General features: G+C 33.8%; 1 protein-coding gene across 2 annotated transcripts in view; it reads right to left on the bottom strand.

The window, feature by feature from the left end:
* The window catches only part of LOC140451424 (long-chain fatty acid transport protein 4-like), a 95694-nt gene that overhangs the window by 62908 nt on the left and 8685 nt on the right, over window positions 1–24101 (bottom strand). The window contains exons 1-2 of one of the 2 annotated variants that reach the window (XM_072545218.1): window positions 11781–11855; window positions 11094–11407 (exon numbers count right to left, since the gene is read on the bottom strand). In XM_072545218.1, coding sequence (XP_072401319.1) covers window positions 11094–11407; window positions 11781–11783 — 317 coding nt within the window. In that variant the 5' untranslated portion in view covers window positions 11784–11855. Of the gene's footprint in view, window positions 1–11093; window positions 11408–11780; window positions 11856–24101 lie in introns of those variants that run through there. The other variant, XM_072545217.1, reaches the window with a different exon arrangement.

Here is a 24101-nt window from a genome sequence, read left to right on the forward strand (position 1 = left end):
ATTTTTATTTTGCGAGAAAAATATACAATATATACAATGACCGGAAGTAAAAATATTTTTATCAATAACTCAAAAACTATAAATGATAATTTCGTGAACTTACATTTTTGAACTCTACGTTGAATTCTCTATTGATTTGACTAATAAAAACGAAACCGGAAGTCGACCTCAAAACCGGAATGCAATTTTTAGTTCATCAAATGTCGACATGGATATCATTTAGCAGTTAATTTTGCACGCTGATCACGAATCCGGTGTCAAATTTGCTCTATCTTGAAGTTTTATGCGCGTTTCGGGTCACTTCCGGTGTCGGAAGTGTGGTTGAAAGTATTAACCCATTTCTTCCCAGTGGTGCGTTTTCGAATCACTAACTTTGAAATTTTTTCTTAACAACAGTATTACGAAATAACGGTCTATGGTCCTAAAGTTTTGGGAAAAGTTTCACCTGGTCTGATTGAGAAGCAAAATGCATTTAACAAAGAAGGCCATGGAATTGAAATGTCATCAGTTATTGACATTTAATAAACAAAGCAGAATATTTTGGTTTGTGCTCTGCAAAATGTCTTATAAAATTGATATTCGTCGAGGTGTTTATAATATGGTTGGGCGAATGTCGAAACGAGATATTGTTAATATTTATCGAGATCAAAACAAAAGCAAATCGACAATTTATCGCACAATCAGAGAATGTGAAGAAGGGATACCATGTGTTAACTTGCGTAAAAGTGGCCGACCGCGGATTTTGAACCATATAAGAGAGGCAAGACTGATTGAAGCAGCTAAGAATAAAATTGGGGTCTCACAGCGAAAACTGGCCAGAAGATTTCATGTTGGAAAGACTACAGTATACAGGATCCTATCGAGTAACAATATTATCTACCTGAAAAGATGGAAAGCTCCAAAATACACAGAGGATCAATTAGAGAGAATTCCGAGATGTTGCCGCGCGTTAAGGCGAGTGCATTTCGTTAACAAGTTGATCGTGATGGACGATGAAAAATATTTTACTTTGTCCAACTCTGAGATGAAGGGTAACGATGGGTTTTACACGAACGATTACGAAAATGTACCTGATGAAATAAAATTCAAAAGTAAGAAAAAATTTGAGGACAAAGTTTTGGTGTGGTGTGCAATTTCTGAGGCTGGCTTTATCTCACAGCCCTACATTGGTGTTGTTCGAGGCGAAGCCTTAAACGCAAATATTTATATTCAAAGATGTCTCTCTAAATTGCTTCAGTTTGTGAACACACATCATGCAAATGATCAAATAGTCTTTTGGCCAGATCTTGCTTCATGTCATTACGCGAGGATCACAAGGGACTGGTACGAAACTAACAACATTACCTTTGTACCGAAAGCAGACAATCCCCCCAACCTACCTCAGGCTCGTCCAATTGAAGATTTCTGGGCAATATTAAGTCGGAAAGTCTATAATAACGGATGGGAAGCACAAAATCAGGAACAGTTAAGACGCCGCATATATACAAAAATTAGAGAAATTGACGAGGTCGTCCAAAGGATGATGATGTGAAAGAACGATTTCCGAAGTGGAAATTGAAACGTCAATAAACGTATTTTAACCTTTAATTGTGGCTTATTCCCATTTAAATATTAAGGATAGTTAAGTTAAATTGTTGAATAATTTAATAAAAATATAAGATTATTGTGGTCAGAGTTATATGGTTTTGAAATTTTTCCCAAAACTTTAGGACCATACGTTCACATTTTGATAGCATTTTTGAGTTCATGTTATCTTCTTCTAACAATAAAAAAATTGCAGCCTAACTTTTTTGAATGTAAAGCCTTAATGAAAAAGAAAAAAAAATTGAGTTAGTTTGATCTAATGTGTCAACAAGTTTCAGTTTTGAGCAATTGAATATATTCTTGCACCGATTTGGGAAAACGTTACATGATCTTGCGGGAAAAACACCACTCGAATTTTTCTTTTTATTTATTGATAATGAAGTAATTGATTTCGTGCTCAATTTTACGAAAAAATACGCTCATGACAATATCGTCAAGATTTTCAAGTTACCAAAGAAGAACTTTTGGACTTTCTTGGAAATATTTTATTTTTCGCATACCATACATTACCCCAAACACAACTATACTGGAGTAACCAAGAAGATTTGGGAGTAAAAATTGTTAAAACCTATATGAGCTGGAACAAGTTTTACAAAATCAAACAAAATTTGCATCTTTCTGATAATTCAAATCTTAATAAAAATGATAAATATGCCAAAATACAGTGGAGAATTTTTGCACACGATTTATGAATTGAAGAACAGATGGTCCCTATTTTGGAACACATTCTTGCAAGATGTTCATAAAAGAAAAGCCTGCAAGGTTTGGCTCCAAACTTTGGTGTCTCTATTATTCAAATAGCTACTTTAGTTCATTCGTTTACCAAATTCCCATCAGTAAACATGAGCACGTGTTGATCTTCGCGGTCTCATTCGTCAAGAGGCTATTAAATACAATTTATTACCTTAAGCGAGACAGATTCTCATGTTACAGATCCCGACTTGCCAGCATTTTAAATTCAAATTGTATCGTGTTGATTTTTAAGTTAATATATTGTGTTATATTTATGTTATAGTTATTGTTAAGTTATTTACTGGTCGTGTTATTTTTTAGAGTTTAGTTTAATTGTGATATAATGATTAAATTTCAAGAAATTCTTACACTAACAGTTTCAAAAGTAAATATTTTAAAAAATCATATGATACATAGGTTGTACATTAGTACGACCCTGTTTGGCTTACACGTGGTTCTATTGACGATTGGGAATTTGTAAAATGAATAGGGTTTAGCGTACCATACGAATAAGCAGCTAATGATAAGAAATTTGAATATGGTCTCAGTGATAATACAATTTTAGAGCTGCTATCAAAAATAGAAAAACCAGGCAATCATAATATTTTTTTGACAATTTTTTTTCTTCTGTAGATTTATTTATAGATCTAAAATCTAAAGGGTTTTTGCTACTGGTACAATCTACGAAAACAGAACAAATCATTGTCCACTTGAAAATAGTAAAAGTATTCTTAAAAAGGAATGAGAATGAGATGCACATTCAGTCATTAGAAGCCGACCAGTGCGAAGGTGTTTTCAAGGTACTGTTATCATTTTTTAAAAAAAAACTCGTGTAATGAGGTGAAAGTGATTGTGAAACCACACAAATATTTGCAGTTAAATATATGGACATAAACAGTAAGAAATTTATCTTCCTAAAAGAGTTTTTGATAGAATTTTTAGTCAATATTTTGTATTTATACGTCCTAACCTACAATTGTAACACCAATTAAGATAATAATAACAACAACGAGAATTCTTAATTACTGTATAAATACATAGGCGTATCTTCAACGGTTTTTATCATGCCTTCGACTTCGAATATGATTTGTTCCTGCTGTAGTAAATCGTATAAATCGAATTTAATGATAAAATGTTCCGTTTGCAATAGAATTTTTAGACATACCTGTGTAAATGTTAGTAATGTAGAACTGGAATTGTTTAATGATAATGATAAAGGATTCGATTGGTCCTGCATGAGTTGTAGGCAGGTTGGGAACCAAATAAAAGATCTGAAAGCATTAATTTTAACTTTACAAACTGATATTCAAGCACTTAAAAATGAAAACCAATCAATGAAGAATTCTTCAACCATGTTGGTTATGGAAGAAGTCATTCAGGAAATAAATGAGCGTAGAAAACGCAAACGCAATGCTATTTTATTTGGTGTACCTGAGCAAAATACTCAGCTCTCTCCGAATAGTCGCAATAATAATGATACACAGGAAGTCCAAACAATAATTCAAAGTATGAATACTAGCGTGAATGTCAATGAACTCAAAATATTTAGGCTTGGACAACCAGCACTAGGTAAAAATCGTCCGATCAAGATTACACTTAAAGATGAAAATGACGTCTCGGCATTAATCAGACAAGCCAAGGTTCTGAAAACTGGTATCTACAGCCATGTGTCAATTTCATATGACCGTACGAAAAAAGAAATTGCATACTACAAACAATTAAAGGAAGAATTAGAAGCTAAGAACGCTAACAATACAGGACAATTTAGAATTAAATACTTGGATGGCATCCCAAAAATTGTTCCTTTAAACAGATAGGTCCCAACAGTTTTACAAGCCAAGATCTTCAGGTTTACTATCAGAATGTGCGTGGTTTGAATTCCAAAGTAATTGATTTTTACTCTAGTGTTAGTGAATGTGAATTTGATGTCATTGCTCTAACTGAGACTTGGCTCAATTCTGATGTTATTAGTTCGGAATTGTTTAATGATGACTATCAGGTTTTTAGAAAAGATCGAAAGTTCGATGTAGTTAATAAATCGACTGGTGGAGGTGTACTGTTGGCACTTAAGTCAAATTTTGAGTGTGTTGTTGATGTCTCAACATTTGATTTACATTTTCCACTAGTTGATTTGTTGGTTGTTGAGTGTCGCATAGGAAATAAAAAGTTTTATGTTTCAGTATTATATATTCCTGATAAATTAAAGTTGAAAGATTTTGAATATTTTTTTGAAATGTTAGAGCAACTTGAATTATTTAATGACACTGTTATTCTCCTGGGCGACCTTAACATTCCAAAGTATATTGATCAAAACAGATCTGATGTGAAGACATCGGCAGTGCTAGACTTCATGTGTTTGTTTAATTTAAATCAGTATAATCAGGTGGGAAATAATTTAAATCGATTGTTAGACTTAGTTATATCATCAGATACATGTCATGTAAGTCGCGATAATGCACCACTTGTACAAGAAGATTTACATCATCCAGCATTAATGATAAATATTAATGATTTTCAGAAAAAGGAAACCAGTTTTGTGGCTCATTCTAAAACTAAAAGATATAATTTTAAAAAAGCAAATTTTCCTTTAGTGTACTCAGAATTTCTTAATTGTGACGATATATGAATTATTTAATATGTGTGTACCAATTTACAGAAATTATAAACATCAATATCCTACATGGTACAATGCGGAAATAATTAGAATGATAAAGTTGAAATCAAAAAATATCACAAATTATAAGAAAACAGGTAATATACTTTATATGCATGAATTTAAAAGGTTGCGAAAAATAATTAAACAAATGATTAAAGCTCAATATAACGTTTATCTTGAAAAAATTCAGAATAGTATTTCTAACGAATCTAATAATTTCTGGGCATATGTTCATGCAAAGAATAAAAATTCTAGAATCCCAGGTGAAATGTGTTACAACGGCGATACATTTAATAATCCTCGCGATATAATCCATGCTTTTAAGATGTTTTTTGAAAAAGTTTATTTACCTGTCGACAACAATGTATTAAATAATCAAGAATGTAGTGATATCTACTTACCCACTATTAATTTTAACGAATTTCAAGAAAACGAAATTTTAGTAGCCTTTAAAAGAATTAAAAATAAAATGACGTCCGGACCGGATAATATTCCAGCATTTTTAGTGAAAGATTGTTCTCGGGTATTTGTAAAGCCACTTCAAAAAATTTTTAACTTATCAATAAAAACGGGAACTTATCCCGAGTTATGGAAAAATGCGAAAATATGCCCTGTATTCAAAAACGGATCGAAATCTGATGTATCCAATTACAGACCGGTATCTTTGTTATCCAATTTTTCAAAGGTTTTCGAAGTAACTCTATATAACCGTATTTACCCTTCTGTTAGGGGATGGATATCACCTTATCAACATGGCTTTATAGATAAACGTTCTACTGTATCAAACTTGGCTGTAATAACTCAATATATTTCAGATGTTTTGGATGTACAAGGTCAAGTAGATGTGATATATACTGATTTTTCTAAAGCGTTTGATAAGGTTGATCACAAATACCTTCTCTTTAAATTATCAAATTTGGGATTTGCTGGAAACATTTTAAAGTTACTGGAAAGCTATTTAATAGGTAGGAACCAATTTGTATCCTATAATGGTTTCATATCAGAATTAATCTGTACTACATCCGGTGTTCCACAGGGATCAAATTTAGGTCCATTGTTGTTCCTATTATATATCAATGATTTATTTTTAGATATTAATAACAGAAAATTGTGTTTTGCGGATGATCTTAAAATATACTGTGAAATTAAAACAATTGCTAACTGTATAGATTTACAGAACGATCTAAATTATATAGATACTTGGTGTGTAAAAAACAAACTTTTTCTTAATGTCAATAAGTGTAAAGTAGTAAGTTACTCTAGAAGAGAAAATAAGGTAGATTTTAATTATGTAATTCAGGGGTCAGATCTTGAAAAATGTAATAGCATTAAAGATTTAGGAGTTATATTTGATTCAAAATTAACCTTTAACAACCATATTGAGCAGAAAGTATCCGATGCTATGAAAATGTACGGTTTTATCATCAGAAACTGTAGAAATTTTAGTGATATAAGACCGATTAAACTGCTGTATCTATCGCTGGTGCGAAAAAAACTAGAATATTGCAGCTTAATTTGGTATCCCATTTATAAATGTTATATGCAACAGATTGAAAAGGTACAACGGAAACTTTTAAAATATTTAGCTTTTAAGGTTGATGGAGTATATCCTGTCCATGGTTATGATTACGATTTGTTATGTAACAGGTTTAATATTGTAAGTTTAGAGTTAAGAAGAATTATATTTTCGGTTTCATTTTTATATAAGTTGTTACACAACTGTATTGACTGCAGTGATATATTAGGTCAAATTAGATTTAATGTGCCAAGAATTACTTCCAGGTCGACTATAGTGTTTACTTGTCCACGTGCGAGAACAAATATGTTACTGAAGTCACCAATTTATATTATGTGCAATAATTATAACAAAATATGCAACCATTGTGATATTTTCTCATGCTCAATTAATCATCTGGTTGATACCGCACTGGTTTATGGAGTACATTAGATTGTTAATTTTTTTTTGTGTATTTTTTTTTTATTTCTTATATACGTAGTGATTTGTTTAATTTATATTGTTCTCACTCTTTATTTTGTTTTTCACCTACTTATTTTTTGCACTTATTTTTTTACTTGATATTTTTGTATCACCTACTAATGATTGTATACTAATTAAAAATGTATCTTAAATTTTTACCCTAGAAATGGGAAACTGTTGGGTAATAAAGCTATTATTTATTTATTTATTTATTTATTTATATGATGCAGGTTTTGAAAGAAAATCATAAAAAAAATGTTTATCTACTACATGCATCTTGCTTTAAACACTTTCATGAACTGTAGTTATTTAAAATTATTTATTTTGGCAGTGGCACATTTTCACACCAGTAGAAAAATCAAGCCAGCCAGAAGACTGGCTTAGATCGACATTTATAGATGAAAAGAAAAATAAAGCAAATAGATGCTCACAGTTCAGATTAATTAGCCTAATGAGCCTTTTTTTGGAAATTTTACTCAAAATTGTACATCAACGTATATACAGAGAATGCTGAAGAAATCTAAGCGACAATCAATTTGGATTTCGTATGGGGCTTGGTACGAGGGAGGCATTATTTGGCCTGATATTACTACAAAAATGCCGAGATCAACGAAAAGACGTGTTTCTCTGTTTTATCCGCTACAAAAAAGCGTTTGATCGAGTAAAACACACAGAACTCATAGAAACTATAACACAACATGGTATAGACCATAACACAGTGGCCCTTATTGTAAACCTATATTGGGATCAAATGGTGTCGATTAAAATAGACAATCGTATTACAGCAGAAATGTCAATAAAAAAAGGAGTTCGCTAGGGCTGTGTACTTTCTCCACTATTGTTTAATATATATTCCTAAAAGATCTTCCAAAATGCCCTCTAAAATATTGAAGAAGGAATAAAAATCAACGGGGAATATGTAAACAACTTAAGATACGCAGACGACACCGTCATTATTGCGGGAGGGTTTGCAACGACTTTTGAATGCCTTAATCAGAGAGGGAGATAGCTTGGAGCTTGGATAACAAACGATCTTGACTACGAAGTTGACATATGTGCTCGTATAGAGTATGCTAGGTCCGCTTTTCAAAGAATGAAAAAATTTCTAATAATCTCTACCTTATCGTTGGATATTCGATGCCAATTTGTAAAAACATTCATTTATTCCATATTGCTATACGGAGTGGAAACATGGACTCTCGGAATCACAAGTATTGAGACGTGTAGAAACCTTTGAGATGTGGGTTTTTCAAAGGTTGCTGAAAATCTTTTGGACAGAGCACGTGACCAATAACGAGGTGCTGAGAAGAATGGGTACTGAGAAAGTACTCCTAAATATTGTAAAAACCAGAAAAACGAATTATGTAGGACATATTTACAGAGGAGAAAAATACAATTTCCTACAACTGATAATGAATGGGAAAGTGGAAGGAAGAAGAGGTCCAGGAAGAAGCAAATGCTCCTGGCTGAAAAATGTAAGAGACTGGACAGGCATGGACACACATTTAATACTAAGAACAGCTCAAGATAGCGAGCAATTTGCCGTAGTTATAACCAACCTTCAGTAATGGAGAGGGCACCTTAAGAAGAAGAAAAATCAATAAAATTAAATATTGAAATACTGTTTTTGAATTTTTTCTGACTTCCACAATGGTTTTGTCATAGAAGTTAACAAAAACAATCCACTTAAACCTACATAAAATTAGTCAAAGCACCAGTTGTTTTCTACATAAAAAATTCAATATTTTCATTTTTGTTTTAATTGGGTACAATAATTTATTGCCAAAAGGACATTTTTGAAAATATTTTTTGATTATTAGAGTTACTGGTTAAATATGAGTTAAAGCAAAATATTTATTACTAATAAATATTTAGGCCACAAACTTAGAATAGATTGAGATAAAATTTGAAAAATTAAAACATGAATAAAATTAGCATGCTTAGCTTTTGGAAAGCAGAAGGTACTTAAAACCAATATACTGAAAACTCTGAAGAGGAAGGTTTTTGATAAATGTCCAGTATTGACTTGTGCACTTTAGTAGCAACTTACTAAAACATATGTGAGAATATCGGAGTAATCATGAAACAGTCGATGATGGAATTAATGCTAAAAGATAGAATTTGAAATGTCATTAATAAGCCCGAACAGGGATTATAGACAGTGTGGAAAGTATAGTACACATGAAATGGAACTGAGCCACATGACGAGATTGAATGAGGCTGGGTTAATCACATCTTATATTTTAGGCATATACAGGTAGGTATAGTCCTCCAACACAGTAGACAAATGATATAAAGAGAGTTACAACAAAGTGGATTTACACATAATAAGATCTGGAGCAAAAGAAACAACTGACAGGATCCTATGTTCAGTACTGGACCCAACAGGCTGTCAATAATGATGATTAAGAGCAGCTTATAAAATTTACAAAAATTTCTCCTAATATTAAGAAGAATATCAAAACCCAAAATGAAAAAAGTATTTCTACTCTTACAATATTAAGTAAAACAACCAAATATGTACATTTAACAATTTTTTGTGTCTATATCTGATTTACACATAAAATATAGATGGTATAGCTAAAATTAATGTTTTTTCATATATTTAAATTGAAGATATCAAGTTGGTGGGCTTCACGTTGTGGGCAGAACACATTCTATAACAGTAGTTTTAGAATTATTGTTATATACAGGGTGATTAATAAAAAATATTATAAAGGAGTGACTATTTGATCAACTATTAAATTATATACTTAAACGATTCTTTTTTTTTTTAAAGAAAATCATTTTTCATATAAGGAAAGTAAGTAAACCACTACATGAACCATATTTTCAAACCAAAACAAATTGAGGAAATAATGTTCCTAAAAAAATAGATAGAAAATGGAATGAAACTTTACAAAAGGTGGTGCAAAATAAAATTTAAAAAAAAATTGACTGGAGGTGAATGAAATTCAAGATATTGTACCACTTCTTAAAAAACTACAAGGGCAAGTAGAGGAAGATTCTATATAGAAATAAATTCTATGATTGTTAAAAACCAATTTGGATCAATATTACCACTTTATGCCTTTATAGTACTTAATGCTACATGATAGTATAAAAGAATATAATATACACAGGGTATACATTGTATGAAATTCAAAATTGTACAGCAATAAAACTGTCAAAAACAAAGGTCTAATGAAATTTTTAATTGAAAAATATTTCCCCAAGCCAAAGAAGCAAAACAATTATCTTACAGGCACAATAAAGCAAAGTCTATTGAATGATTCAAATAATATTGTGGTAATAATATGAAAAGTAGATCAAACTACTATGGGATATACATATCCATGGTTTTGACTTTTTTTGGAGAACATGGCACTCATTCAACAAGCTTATAGCAAAGAAGATAGACGCTTAAGCGTCTATATTCTTTGCTTATAGAATCAACAATAACATAAAACAAGTATGAAAAATGAAATTTTATATGCATATACTTCTAAACATCAGTCAGAGTCCTGATAAAATCTGAAATTCAGGAATAATCTGCTATGTTTTTATCTAAATACTGTAAAGAGTGTTATTGACCTATTTTATAGGTTTTTCTGTAGAGATCAAATGATATAATTAAAAAATAAGAGTCTAATACCTACTTCAAACTAAATACTATAAATATACTTCCCAATAAAATATTAAGTACATATTGCAGAGACCTTTTATTAAGCAACGAAGAATTTTTCTAAATAAAGAGCTAATTAAAAAAGAAATTTCTAAATGATGCCAATATATTTGTGAGTAGCAATAGTTCCTAGGACTGTTTTCAAAACTTCTAAGTCATTCAAATATGGTGACAATCATGAACAAATAAAATAAAGTGGACTTTAATAAGTTAATAGCTTACTTTCATACTATGGTCACAGGCCATAGGTATCAAATACTCAAGTATCATACACCTATATAGAGGACCAACTAGTAAATACACAAAATACTAACTTCTAACACACTTCACATGATAGCAGATATTAAAGAGAACTTGTCATTTGGAAAGACCTAATCAAGTCTAATTAACAGATAGTAACTGAACAAAAAACTTTCCTATTAGAGTAGTGATATGTTCATTAAACTTTTATTAATGTTTAGATAGGTGTTTGCACTTACCTCACATCCCTGGGAGCAGTCATAACAGCTACATAGCACCATCTCCAATGTCCAGCAGCAATGTAAGCTACTACAGCAACAATAACTAACTGCACTAGGAAAATCCATCCAAGAAAATACCCAACAACGGCTCCTATACCAACCAGAGCTCCAACAATTGCAGACATTATAATCAAATACTTGATCACTACTCGTATAGGTCTTGTTGTCGAAAAAGTACCTCTTGGATGAATGATTCTATGTTTATCCAAATTGCTTGGTTCGGCCGACTTCCCGCACTCTACGTCGTCGGTTAGATTATCTTTGATGTGTACCTGAAAGTGAGGTTTCAAATTCAAAGCGACTTCCTTGACACGGATTTAGGTTAAAGGTAAACGTCTGTTTTGGTGTATGCAAAGAGGATTGCATAACTCGTAGAAAGTATGTGTAAAAATTCAAAAAAATAATATATTATGTACTGCTTCCAACAAAAAATTATTAATAGCATAAGTATGCAAATGTTTTTTTAATAATTATTTAATAAAGGTAATGACAAAATATAATTGATTTATAATTTTTCTCACGTATAGAACCGATACCTATATAATAAGAAACAAGAAACAAGTAATTTGCACAAGAGAGGCAAGAATATTAAAGAAACTGAAAGCATTTACTATGTAGTGTAATAAATAGTATAATAAATTTTACCATGTAGTAGCAACAAAAAATATTGATACGAATTTTCACAGATGCAATAACAGCCAACAATATTAAATAGTGATAGAAAACGCGATAATGAAGTTATTAATGTTACAAAAACATGCAATGAAAAGTTCGAGCTAACAAAGGTCACAGAATAATAATGCACTAATTAAATGCAATTGGAGTTTCTAGATAATTTAATATATTGCATTGACAATTAATATAAAGCCTAGAATATAATATGAGAGTAAAAATAAGCTTGAAGTTGCATATGAAACCAAAATGGATATCAAGAGTTCTTTGAGGCTATTAAAAATGACGAAAATAATGGGTTAATATATTATAAACATTTATAGTATTAGGATTTATCGTAGAATTGTAAATATTTACAGGTTAAGAGCATTCAGAATTTTATTTCAGATTTTGAGGACGATTTTCGGATTGGAAATTGAAACGTCAAAGTAAATCTTAAATGTAATTCTAATTATTATAATCAATTGTGATTTAATCCCATATTAAATAACATCTTATTTAAACCTGCCACAAGAAAACAGTTTTTAGAGGAAAACAATTTTATCCAAAATAACAATAACATTTTATTGAATAGAAGAGAGCAACCAATTAAGTCGGCCATTTAACGCATACATTTACCGGTAGACGATTGAAGATATAATTTGCCGATTATAAAAGGCGGAAGAAGAATTATCATTTACAAGATTAAGAAAGGTTACTAAATAAAGTGAAGACACAATACACAATTAATGCTTTAAATTTCACTTCCTTGCCACGAATTTGGGTTAAAAGAAAATGTCTAACACTAGAGATTTGTTGAGGTGGTTGCATAATCAGTAGTAAGTTTATTTGCAAAATATTCAAAGCCCGCATTTTGTTGAATATCCCTCCGATAATAACTTTGTATTGTTAATGTGGATAATTGTAAATAAAAAGTATATTGTTCCACGACATTTATATAGGTACGACTAAAAAGTATATTACAACCAAACCTTTTTCAAAAGTTGAAGAGTTACATTTATATTTAAACTTATTGGTAGGTAAAATATAGGATGTTTCAGCTCATGTGGGTCCATAAGTTTTTTTGTCTGTCTTTTCCATTCTTTATGTCTCTCTTTCTAAGATCTTACATAATAGAAACATAGACTCCCACCACTATATATCTTCTTTATGTGATGTTTATGAGCAGACATTCTAAATTCATCATCTTAAGAACATTTTTATTGGAAGTGTGCAAAACCTTTTTAGGATCCGTCGATAGCACGACAATTCGAATGCTTCTAATTTGTTTTGCATAGTGGTTTTTTATGTCCATGTCTCACAACCATATACCTTTTAGGATAGAAGATAGACGATACATAGAGGAGGAGGTGGTAATATTGAACTCCATTTTGTTTTCCTACCTAAGTTTTAGTTTCTTGTAGATCGACAAAAATTAAACATCAACTCATTGTTTGATTAATATTCGATTACATTTATTAAGGAAATTAACATCCTGAACACAGTTTCAAAAATAAATACAAAATTCAGAAAAAGTGTAATTTTCATTGGCCGGAAAAAGTGATGATAATATACCCCCTGAAAGTTGATTCACACTATCATTAATTAGGATATAGATTCATACTAAGGTCAACAAAAATTAAAGGTATAGGGTTCACCTTTTGTATCCCCGGAAAATTTTCCTTCGCAGAAAATACAAATTGCATCATCTTTTGAATTGGGTACTCTCCACAAATAATTGTCTGTGCTATTAGATGAGCTAGAAAAAACGCTGTCACACCCTTCTTCAGATGATTCTGATTCTGATTTTGCTTTTGATCTTCCCTTTTTTGTCAGCTTTTATTAAGAGACATTTTCACCAACCCAACTTGCAAACCAGAAGTGCTAGGTGTAGTAATCTGCTCTTGGTCAAGACGAGAATTTAATTGTGTAACTTTTATTTTTTTCGTAAATTCCTCTAATTCATTCTTGTAAGGTGAACTGGTGTTAACAGCCACAGAAGAAGCTTTGCGACCTCTATTAGATACTTTTCTTTTTAGCTTAGGAACCGTAGTAATATCAACAGACAAAATTTTACCTCTGGTGTTGTACACGTTGTAACTAGAGGTGAATTACAACCAGCCGGTACGCGATTCTTGTCTCGATTGGAGACAAGAATTGTGAAAATTCCCCGATTGCAAGGAAATATTCAGGTCTTCGAAAAACCACTGATCGCTTATAGATTTAGTTTGACAATGAACATATGTCTGGTTGAATAGCTCTGCGATATTATAGGGTGCTAGCCGCCGCTTAATATGACGCATCCAAAGGTGAACAGTTTCACTGTAATGGGTTTTTAGTGCCCCATAAACGTTTTATCCAAACCCCTGAGAGACAAAACCTTGCAGCGTTGTTTTTGGTACATTAAAACGTTTGACAGCCTTTTTAAGGCAATTGTTTTCTTACGCAAGACAATAATTGCATTAATCATAGAGTGCTTATCATGAAGTTTTCGATCAGACGTTCCTGGTGAAGATTTTTGGCGTTAACAATTCTCTCCGTGGCATAATGGTGAGCCTACCGCAATTAAAATCATCTTCATCATTCACCACGGAGGCTTCACAACCCTCCGTGGGTCCTAGTCTCCTCAAGAATTTCTCTCCAGTCGTCTCTATCCATCGCCTTCCTCCTCCAAGAACGTATTTCCATATTTCTCATGTCTTTATCGATGTTATCAAGGAACCTTGTTCTGGGTCTTTCTCTTCTTCTCTGACCAATGGGTCTATCAAGTAGCGTTATTTTAGCTGAGCCATTTTGTTCCATCTGATATCGTAAAACATAATAAGATAAGACGTCTGAGGCGGATAGAGCATGTAATGCGGATGGAACAAAATGACCCAGCTAGAAAAACGATAGACCCATTGGTCAGAGAAGAAGAGGAAGACCCAGAACAAGGTTCCTTGATAACATCGATGAAGACATGAGAAATATGGGAATACGTTCTTGGAGGAGGAAGGCGATGGATGGGGACGACTAGAGAAAAAAGCCAGAATGATGATGATGATGACGGCTGTATATAGTCAGCGTATGTTATATTGTTCATTACTTTTCCGCCGAGTCTTATTTCCTCTTGTCTGTTATCCAAAGCCTCCTTAAACATTTCATCAGAGTATAGATTAAAAACACAACCCTGTCGTACTCCACGTTTGATGAGCAGTTTTTCGGTACGACTATCTCCAATGTGGATAGAAGCTACTTGATTGTAATATAAGTATTTTATCAGTCTTATATCGTAGTGGTAAAGTCCTGCTGTCCACAGACAATCGAAAAGTATATCGTATTGCCCTCCTCCTCTATCCGTTATCCTTCGTAAGGATGTGGTGACGTTATATTATTTGACGAATAGTTGCTATCCATTCTTCTCTCTCCTGGGCGCGGTGTGCTGCCTCAGACAGAGAGTATGTACTAGGCGCAGTTTCGTGTTCCTGGTTATGTCCGTATCTTGTCAGATTTTAGTAAGTTTGACCGTTGCTGATCTGGCCATTGTAAGGCGTCGACGTATCCCTTCTTCGCATCTACCATTGTTTGTGATAACAGAACCTAAGTAATTGAAACGGCTTACCACTTCAAACCCCGCTACGTTTCATATTTCCGGCTGGTTATTTCTAATTCAATCGATTATCATTACCTTGGTCTTCTGTACATTAATTTTAAGTCCATATTCACGACTAATAGTATCTAGTCTGTTCATGATGTATTCAAGGTCATTTGTTGATGATGCTAGTACTAAAGTGTTGTCAACAAAGCGGAGATTGCTGATTTTTCGGCCTCCTACTGATATTCCTCCTTGCCATCCGTCGAATACAACGCGCATGATGTGTTCGCTATATTGAATAACGTGGGAGAGATAATATATCCTTGACGAACACCGGCTTTTAGTTTAAAATTATCGGAGTATATGTTGTTAACTCTTACGTTTGCTGTCTTGTTGATATACATTTGTTTCAGTAAGTATATTGGATGTTCGGGGGTACCCATTTCTCTCAGTATTCCCCACATTTTATGCCACTTTACATTATCGAACGCTTTCGAGTAGTCGGCGAAGCACAAATATGTTTCGAGATTAAATTCTCTAGATTTTTCTATAATTTGTCTGAGATTGAGAATTTGTTCTCCTGTGCCTCTTCCAGGGACAAATCCACATTGTTCTTGTGGGATCTGTGGTAGAAGTATTGATTTTAATCTCTCGTTAATTATAGTTAGCAGAACTTTACTTGCGTGGGAGATCAGGGCTCTAGTGCGGTAGTTATTACAGTCAGTTGGTGAGCCTTTCTTATAAATGGGCATGAAAGTGAGCTTACACCAATCATCTGGCCATTGTCCTGTGTTCCAGATTTGTCTCCCATTTCTTTAAGTGCTTCCGCCGTGATTCCGTCTTCTCCTTGAGATTTTCCAGTTTTTAATTTTTTTTATTGCGGTTTCTATTTCCGATTTTAAAATATGTGGTTCCTTTTCGTCATTTATTTCTTCTTGATTCACGTCTTCATGGTCACTATGAAACAACATTTCACAATATTGTTTCCATGTCGATGCTATGCCTTCTGGATTGGCATATCGTATTGTACTTCGATCGAATGTCTTCTCGAAGTCAATGAAACAAATATTTGATTCCACATTATCCTACCTTTCCACGTGTACTTTCAGGAAGTTGAAATCAGGTATTTGTAATAACGAAGTCACTTTCTTGATAGAATTCGAGTAGACGCTCACTTTGATGTTTTGCTTCTGTCCAAGTTTAGCGTTAAAGTCTTCCATAACGTGTTGTGATGTCCTCTCGTGGGAGTCACTATCCGGGTAGCTTTTAGACAGTCAAGAGACAGAGTTCAAAATAAAAATAAAACTTTATTGTCTTCCTTAAATTAAATTGACAAAAATCTTATGTACATATTTACAATTTGGTTTAGTCTTCTCAGTACCTGGCCTATTTATTCAAATTAAGCTTGACCTTGTCATATGGAACTAGTCTTATCGGTAAGCGAGTGTGTATCTGAAATTTTACGGTAACGTTGTATCGATTTAATAACAGCGGACGATAGGTACAAAGGAAGGAAAGGAACTCAACACGTCCCTTAAGTGATTCGGGTTAATAGGACACTCCTCGACAGTCTCAACACGACTGCTTCAGAGTACGGGTGGTGAAGAGCTCAACACGCTCTTCGGATAGCGGCGGTATGGGAGACGGAACAACTTGTGAACTCAACACGTCCACAAGCCGGGGTAGGGAAGAAGAGAACCTTCAGTCAACACCTGTCGATTCTCCCTCTATGAGGAAATGTTGCGGTTTATATAGCGGAGCTGTGTAATTAGTTTTGCCCTTTTTACTGTCGATACACTCCTACTTCATGGATTGGTTCGCGCGCATGCTGGTTTAACGGTGATGGCTTGGACTCATCGTTACAGTGTTTTTTTTGTTATTTTTAGCATTTCTTTCATTAGCTATGATATAGTAAATTATGATATTGTTTCTAATAAAGGTTTATTTGTCCCATCCAAACTCATTTTTCAGATTTACTTCTAAGATAAAACGTTCTCACATCTGAGAGACTGAACTAGACAGGGCCTAACAATTGGCTCCTATAGAAAGTTGTGAGTTTTATTGTTCTACATTGGCTCCCAACTTTCTGAGGCAGTTATATTGTTACTCATTGGCACCCAGCGTTTCTGATGTGGCGTTCGGTGGTTACAAATAGATAATAATACCATAATATTAGTACTACTAAACACTATGAACATTAGGCGAAACTTACATTATTGTTAAACAAAAATTACGTATTTAATTTCCGTATTGCGTGGGTTCTGCAATAATGAGCAACAGTTAATATTTTATTTGAATTACTATAAAATAGTTTGTGTAATCAGTTAGCATGTAGAGATATAATTATTTACCGTATCGATATACTCGTATACAATACTGTAAACCTTGTTTTTTATACAACGTTGTAGCAATAAAACAATTAAAGTATACAAAGTCCTAAATATGATTTTCTACCAGAGGTATTTACCACGTGGAATGGTAATATCAATTTTATTTGATGCAATAAACCAAACAGTAGCATTAAAATAAAAAAACATCTGAAGGACATGTTTTTTTACAGAAATTGCGGTGAATATTTATATAAACAAAATAAATGTTTTGTAATAGATTCGTCGTGATTTTGAGTTTAATATAGTGTCAATTCCTATGTCTTATCCACCGTGCATCTATAGGGTGTTAAAAAACTCTCTTGACAAACGAAGACCGAAGATTCCTCAGACAATTTAATCCAATTCATCTAATCGGAAAATGCCTCCTAAGGGAGCTAGAGCTCTTTGAAGACGGCGCCATGTAATTAGTTTTTTTAAGCAATCTTAAGGCATTTAAAGTATTGTCCCTATGCTGAACAAATAGTTGGGAACGACCAGTGCGGTTTCCGACCCAATAAAGCAACAACGGATCAAATCTTCACAGTCAGGCAGATTCTTGAGAAAACGCTTGAGTTCGGAGTCGACACCCACCACATATTCGTGGATTTCAAAGCCGCATACGACTCAGTCAACAGACAAAAACTTCTACAGGCTATGGTGGAATTCCAAATGCCGCTTCATTTTGTTCAACTAACGGAACTTACACTTACAGACATAGAGAGTGTAGTCAGAATCCAAAACGACTTTTCAAGACCCTTTCATTGTAAAAATGGACTGAGACGGGGAGATGGACTGTCGTGTCTCTTATTTAACATTGCACTAGAAAAAGTAATTCGAGAGTGTCATATTAATACGAATGGCACCATCTTTAATAAAGCTGTACAAGTGGTCGGATATGCAGATGACATAGACATTATTGCTAGGTCCACAGAATCTCTGATCGAAGCATTTCGATCACTAAGGGCGTCTGCACTGAGAATGGGATTAAAAATAAACGCACAGAAAACCAAGTGTTTGTATTGTACTAGATCAGACAACCAGATACCTAGACTATTAATTGATGATCTGGAACTGGAAGGTGTGAACACCTTCGTCTACCTGGCCTCGCTGCTGACCAAAGACAACAATGTCAGCGAAGAAATTAAAAGAAGAATAGTGCTTGCCAATAAGTGCTTTATTGGCTTGAGGAAACAGATGGCTCCAAAACTACCCAGAAAAATTAAAGTTACCATATATAAAACACTAATAAGGCCAGTGTTAACATACGGATCAGAAACGTGGTCACTTACACAGAACGACCAAGAATTGCTTAAACGTTTCGAGAGAAAAAATTCTAAGGAAAATATATGGAGGATTCCAAGAACAGGGTTTGTTGCGTAGGCGCTACAACTTTGAGTTATACAGGAGTTTTGGGGCACCTGACGTTATAAAATTTATTAAATTAGCACGCTTTCGATGTATAGGACATTCAATTAGGCTAGATGAAGATGCAACGATCAGAAACATTTTCGACCGAAGAGAACCAGTGGGAAGACGAGCCAGAGGAAGACCAAAACTTAGGTATCAAGATAACATAGAGGATGATCTAAAATCCATCGGAGTTAAAGCATGGAGAAGAGTTTCCAAAGACAGAGGCGAATGAAAGATTGTTCTGAAGAAGGATTTGGCTCATAACGAGCTGTAATGCCACTGATGATGAAAATGAATTCAGCGATGGACTTAGCATCATGTCCGTCCAGCACATAAAATCTCCAAAATCTTTCAACTGGTCGTCGTTTACACAAATATTGGAAACCTATAACTAATTGAAATTCACCAGAAACGTCTGTCGTTTCATCGGCAATCACTGCAACATAAGGACAATTTCTTTCTTAATTTCCTTTAAAAGATTTGGAACTTTGAATATGAACCTTTAAGTCGTTGTCCAATTCAGCGCTAAAATTCACCAGCTCCTTAAATATGCCTCTGTTTTCTGAATTTTTGGTTTCGTCGTGACCTCTAAGAGCTAACTCAAAAGCTCCAAAAAACCTTATACAATTAATTTATGATTTGATTCAAGGCATATCGATTCTTATTCACCTGTTAATTGTGTTTAATTAGAGTATCACGATAAGCTGAATTTAATTTTCACGGGTTTTTATCACGTGATTTCATTTTCTCCCATATATGAACAAGATCATCGGTGCCTTTGTTTGATCAAGTCTCGTCATCTCCAAACAAAACGGATACAAAACCAAACAGTTTATTAGTTGGTTTGCAACCACACAACCAGCTATTTTTTTCATAAATAGTTTTATTAAATTTACGACAGCGAAGTTTTGTCCACTTCCACTTTGTTTTTCAATTTTTAAATCGGGTAAAGGCCGACCGAGTTCTTTAATTTTTAGTTTCTTTTTTCCAACGAAAAACCACCAAAAGAGTTTTTTAAGATATCAATTTGATTCATTGTCAATAAATAAATTAAACGTACGAAATAATCAAAATATTATTTTAGATAATAAACACAATAGCAACAAGCGAAGGCGTAAATAAACTCGAAATATATAAGATCTACTAAAACTTCCATCTCGAGATCTCGTGCCTGGCTCGGAGCCGGAGTTTTTACCTTGTTTAAGATTAAGCTTCCTTAATGGAGGGTACTCCCCTTTTTTTCTAGGAGTAGTGGCGGGGAGAAACGTGTTGAGTGATGTTCGAGTTGAGAAGTAGTGGACTACTAAGAAGCAGGGGGGTCAGAAGGTGGCGTGCCTGTGTAGGCGATGTTTCTAAAGCGCACAAGAGGAATTTTGGTGAACTTTGCCCAGCATGCCAAGGAGGTACTTTCAGGGGTTACCAGCCATACAGTGGAAAGGCTTTTGATCAGCGTTTTTGGTGTATTGTAACGTATTACTAACTATATAATATAGCTCTATCTCTGTCACTTACATAGAATGCTCGTAAAATCTTTCTCTTTTCATAGCAGCCACTATGATATTGGCACCAGCAGATTATCCGGTCCGCAGTGGGTTGCTAGCATTTGTTGTGAGAATTAAATTGAAATGAAATCTGGCAACTGTGTTCTCTACAACTGTGTCTCATTACCTCACGGGACGCCACTGGTCGGATGTACTCCTCTACCCTTAATCCAACACACGCCAGCAATCCATAGGAATGTGTTAACCTGGTACGGTTTTTAGAGAAAATTTCCACCCGCAGAAAATAAAAAAAAAGATAGAATCAAGACAAAGCTCAAAGAGGTATGAAAATTAAGCAGGTCCAATGTAGAAAAGACGAACGAAAAAGGGACATAAATAGAAACGAATAGGACCGACCAATACTATGATTAGATATGTCCTCTCACATCAGACCACATAATTATCGAAAAATATTCATATTTGAACAGAAAGGTTTTGTACGATTGACTCAACAATAAATATAGACAAATTATTACTAAAAAAATCGTATACCTGCTAAACCTGGTGTAGTACCGGTTTTTATAAACACGAATGACGTAGTTATAAAAGTTATTATGGAATGGGTAAAGACTAATTAGTTTTTTATATAAATTCCTTAAAACGTTTATGCATCGGTTTAGATAGAAACAATTAATAAATAGTGCTGAAAATTCTACCGGGTGGGCCAAAAGGCGTGAGTCCGAAATGTATTGGGTTACCTATATAAAACGAAAACATTGAACATATAATAATTAAACTCAATATTTATTTCCTTCTGAAATCAACAATGAATTAATTAAAAATAGAGGAAAAGAACTAATGCAACGGATTAATTTTTTTATTTATTAGAGGAAGTATGCATCTGCAGAGTTCAAAAGAGGTCAACAATTCAATAGAGAGTTTTGTCCCAATCTCAGAAAGAGTGATCCTACTACAAATAAGGACATCACACATAAAACTAAATTTGATGCAACAGAAGATGAAGTAGAAACATACTACCAACAAATTGAAGATTCACTGAAAATGACAAAGAACAGGGAAATCACAGAAGTTATGGAAGATTTCAATGCAAAAATCGACAAGGGAAGAGCTGGAACAATAATGGGACTTCAAGGACTAGGGGAACGTAACGATAGAGGAGATCGTCTAATACAATTCTGCGAAGAACAAAGTCTAATAATCACAAACAGGTTCTTTAAATTACCTGGCCGTATTACTAAATTACTTTAAATTACCGTTAAGTACGTCTCACGTACTTAACATGTTTTTAAAGATCATCCATAAACACGTTTACCAAATAATTGATATGGATATTGAAAAAACCCAATTTGGATTCCGTAGAGGCGTAGGATACCCGTGAAGCTCTCTTTGTATTAAACGTACTAATCCAGATATGCTTGGATGTTAACCAAGATATGTACGTTTGTTTCATAGATTACAACTAGGCTTTCGATAAAGTCCACCACAAAAAGTTAATGGACGTCTTCAAAGCAAAATAATTACAATACAATGACCTTCAAATTATAACAAATTTATATTATAAACAGCAGGCACACATACGTATTAATGAACACACATCAGAAGAGTTCGAAATTAAACGAGAAGTGCTACAGGGGTGTGTATTGTCACCACTAGTATTCAATGCATACTCTGAATAAATTATGAAAAGAGCTCTTGAGGGAGAAACTGCAGGAATAAAGGTCAATGGAACACCAATTAACAACATTAGATATGCGGACGATACTATCATAATAGCAGACATCCTCCAAGATCTCGAAAAGCTAATGAACAAGTTAGTTGAGTATGGAGAAGAATATGGATTATCAATAAACATCAAGAAAACTAAGTTTATGAGGATATCAAAAACCCAAAATAATGATGAAAGCCTGACAATTAACGGTAAAACTTTAGAACAAGTTGAAAACTACATTTATCTGGGCACAATAATTTATCACACAAACGATTACTCCAAGTTCGAATAGAGAAAGCACGAACAAACTTTAATAAAAGGAGAAAGGAACTTTGTGAAAGAGAACTGAAACTAGACTTGAGAGCTAAACTAACAAGGTGTTATATTTTCTCGACTATGGTTTACGAGATAGAAGCATGGACACTTAACGCGTCGACTACTAAAAAGTTGGAAGCATTTGAACTGTGGGCGTATAGAAGAATCCTGAAAATATCATGGACCGAGCATGTAACAAATAACGAAGTCATGGGAAGGATCAACAAAATAATTGAAATATTGGAAACCATCAAGACACGAAAGCTACAATACCTGGGTCATGGTATGCGTAATGAAAGATACATCATACTTCAATTAATTATACAAGGGAAAATCCAGGGCAAGAGAAGTGTAGGAAGAAGAAGAATCTTATGGTTGCGTAACTTGAGGGAATGGTACGGATGCACATTAATCGAACTATTCAGAGCGGCAGTATTTAAGATCAGAATATCCATGATGATTGCCAACCTCCGTCGCGGAGGTGGCACGTAAAGAAGAAGACCTAATAACCAATATAACTTCTTTGAGTTTCAGTTTCAGCTCTTAAGTTTTGTTTCTGATATGTTCCTGCCACCTTAATTTGCTATCCAAATGTAGCCCTAGATGTTTCACTGTTTTCTTTTGCGGAATAGTTTTCTTGTTGGTGTCTAGTTGTTTCTTCGAATGTTTCACCGGCTGTTAGTATTGATGTGTCTTCTGTAAATGTGGCCAGTTTAATATTTCGCGTAACAGTAATGTCACAGGTATATAATAAACATAGTATGGATCCCAGAACACTGCCCTAAGGAATTCCTGATTTGACTGGTCGTAGTTCTGAACATTTGCCTTTTTGTTTAACTCTAAAAGTTTTGTCATCGAAATATGATTGTAATAGCTATACATAATGGATTTTTTTGCTATTAAGTCAAATCCCTGTGCCTTTTTGGGATTGATACTGTTTTTGATTACTTTGGTTACTTATTTAGGGTTAATTCCTTGATCAGTATTGTTCATATTGTGTTCAGGAAACTCGTCACCATCGTTTTCAAATAGATGATTATTTTCCATTTCGTGATTTTGGACTACAACATTCTCTAAATATGAAGCGAACATATTTGCTTTTTGTTTTTCGTCAGGTGCCCATGTTTCATCTCCTTTTCTAATCGGCGGAACATGTTGCGTTGGTTTATTTATTCTTCTATAATGGAATAAGGCGATCTCCTCTATAATTTACTTTTCAGAGTTAAAATGATCCTAAAGTATTGCCCCCCCCCCCCCAACGAGATGGACAGATGACATAAAAAGAGTGACTACAAATTGGATTCAGATGGTGCAAAATCGGACTAAGTGGAAAAGCATGCGAGAGGCCTATGTTCAGCAGTGGCCGTTAGAGGCTAGTTGATGATGATGATGATGAAAGTATTGCCAACAAGTCGTTTGCGTCACTATAAAAAACTC

The sequence above is a fragment of the Diabrotica undecimpunctata genome, chromosome 9, assembly GCF_040954645.1.
Source record: "Diabrotica undecimpunctata isolate CICGRU chromosome 9, icDiaUnde3, whole genome shotgun sequence".
Lineage (NCBI taxonomy): Eukaryota > Metazoa > Arthropoda > Insecta > Coleoptera > Chrysomelidae > Diabrotica > Diabrotica undecimpunctata.